At 40.2% G+C, this 2,518-nt stretch overlaps 1 protein-coding gene across 1 annotated transcript in view; it reads right to left on the minus strand.

Moving 5' to 3' along the window:
- Positions 1-2,518, minus strand: part of UTP18 (UTP18 small subunit (SSU) processome component homolog (yeast)) — a 46,453-nt gene that overhangs the window by 30,410 nt on the left and 13,525 nt on the right. Inside the window, exons 5-6 of the mRNA XM_011999224.1 lie at positions 1,528-1,653; positions 208-382 (exon numbers count right to left, since the gene is read on the minus strand). Coding sequence (XP_011854614.1) covers positions 208-382; positions 1,528-1,653 — 301 coding nt within the window. The remainder of the gene's footprint in view (positions 1-207; positions 383-1,527; positions 1,654-2,518) is intronic.

The raw sequence follows: 2,518 nt of genomic DNA on the forward strand, positions 1-2,518 counted from the left end.
CGCCAGGATGGTCTCCATCTCCTGACCTCGTGATCCACCCGTCTCGGCCTCCCAAAGTGCTGGGATTACAGGCTTGAGCCACCGTGCCCGGCCAAGAAACTCTTATTTTTAAGAATCCTATGGAGTGAAAAAAGTGGTTGTAAACACTGCTATATAAACTCACCTGAGGGGGGATGATTGGTTGCATGTGTTCAACAGAAATCTTACCTCTCACTTGATGCACAGGAATTAACTTTCCAGCTAGCATGTCATAGACATAAAGAACTTTGCTGTGGGTACTCGTGGCTAAAACTTCTTCCCCATTAGCACTAAAACAAGCCTTAAAGATTGGAAACCTTTCCAAATAGATGCTCTGGATTTTAGGATTTGTTTTCCCATCAACCTATAAAGAAGTACAAATTGGTTCTTTTGATTATTTCCATGAACCCTGTATCCTGGTAGTATATACTTTTCACTACAAGCATTCATTTAAAAATACATACCCAAGGGGCTGAAGGCTGACTTAAGCAGCTATGGCCAATGATTTAATCAATCATGCCTATGTCAACAGGCCTTCATAAAAAATCTTAACAGAAGGGGTTCAGAGAGCTTCTGGTATGCTAAACACGTGGAGGTGCCAGGGAGGTGGCATGCCCTGAGAAGGCACAGAAGCTCCACTCTCCTTCCCCATACCTTGCCCTACTAATCTTTTGAGTTTGTCCACCCACAGATAAGGAAATAGAGTCAGTCGCATCCAAACTACATGAACTGGACCAAGTGTTATTCTCTAAAAGAAAACTGGGATACCCTATCCAAAAGGAGATACTGTGAAGCACCTGCAGAACTGAATGGTTACATTTGTGACCATGTGTTCACCATCTATAACCCCATCAAAGAGTGACATCCTGAAGTGAAGGGCCAGGTCTGTTGTTTATTGTTGCAATCCAAGAAACTTATCAGGGTACATCAGTGTTAGACGAATAAACATGGAAGACGCAGTAAAGTCATGAGGTCATATTATTGCTTTGCTCTAATAACTCACCAGAAAATTTAAAAAACACGTTTTTATAGAGATAATATATTCACTAACATGATTAATACATTCATCACTTCTCAATCTATTATTTTAAACCAATATTTTGCTGAACTTTCATATTCAGTGGAAGAAAAATTTTACTCCAAATCCCCTATTATTACGGCTCCTTGTACACTGAAGTCATACAGGTGCATTCAATAAAAATGTGAGTGGACAAGGGATGGTGAGCTACCAAAACTGTGAACAGGCAAGGGGTGAGCAGCTGTGATTGACAATAGTGACAACAGACTTTGGAGCAAGAAGCAAGGGCAGTATGCTGACTGGATGTTCTATTTTGTACTTCCAAGCAAATGAACTCTGTCACTTCCGTTGAGACTCAGCTATGCTTTGGGCTATGACATTTTAGCCATGAATATTTTTTTTTTCAGTACTTTTGCATTTGGGGTTGCAAATGTCTGGTTCTTAAATAAAAATAATGCATTAGAAATACATAAGTAAATAAGGACGCACACCTGAAATAGTGATACAGCATTATCTAATCCAGCGACCATCACAATCTGTGCACCGGGATGGAACTGCACAGATGAGATCCGAGCAACAGTAGGACGTTCAGCATTCGCAGGCTGGCAGTTCTTCATCTATAGGAAATGAAAGCTGGGATTTTATCAACTGAAATGAATTAACATTATTTCCTTTAGAGTATAAAGAAAAGACATTATCGTTTATAATGCAGGAAAAAAAATGCACTGGAATGTTAACCAAAGGACCACAACTCTAAAAAAAAAAAAAAACCGCAGCTCTGGCACCAACTAGCAAGTCACTTTACCACACAAGAATCCATTTTTACCATCTTTCAAATAAAAAGATTAAATCATTAAAGTGCTTTCCATATCTAGAAGTCTGAATGTATTACTCATTCTTAGAGCACTAGTATGTAGTCATTTCCCCAAAATACATCCATTTGTGTTAAGAGACTTTCACTTCTGAGGAAATTTCACTTAAAACTTCTACTTTGGCAGCTGGCATCTTTGCATTCATGGCACAAATGCAAGAGGCACCACACAGTTGTCCCCACAGTTCTTCGATTGGCACAGGTTGCTTGCTTTATTCTCTTAGGGTACACGGTTCCAAGTTTAAAGTAATGGTAATCTCATCCATCACCTGGACTATTTTGTTATTTATTTTGTTTTTACAGGTTTCCCCTTGAATTTTTAAAACTCAGTTAAAAACAAAAGTGTTTTGTTTGTAGTCACTGAAGGTAAATTTTTACGGTAACTATTACCTTTTTTTTGAGACTGAGTTTCGCTCTTGTTGCCCAGGCTGGAGTGCAATGGCGCGATCTCGGCTCACTGCAACCTCTGCCTCCTGGGTTCAAGCAATTCTCCTGCCTCAGCCTCCCAAGTAGCCGGGATCACAGGCATGCGCCACCACACCCAGCTAATTTTGTATTTTCAGTAGAGACGAGGTTTCTCCATGTTGGTCACGCTGGTCTCAAACTCCCGA

The sequence above is a fragment of the Mandrillus leucophaeus genome, unplaced genomic scaffold (assembly GCF_000951045.1).
Source record: "Mandrillus leucophaeus isolate KB7577 unplaced genomic scaffold, Mleu.le_1.0 Scaffold59, whole genome shotgun sequence".
Classification (NCBI taxonomy): domain Eukaryota; kingdom Metazoa; phylum Chordata; class Mammalia; order Primates; family Cercopithecidae; genus Mandrillus; species Mandrillus leucophaeus.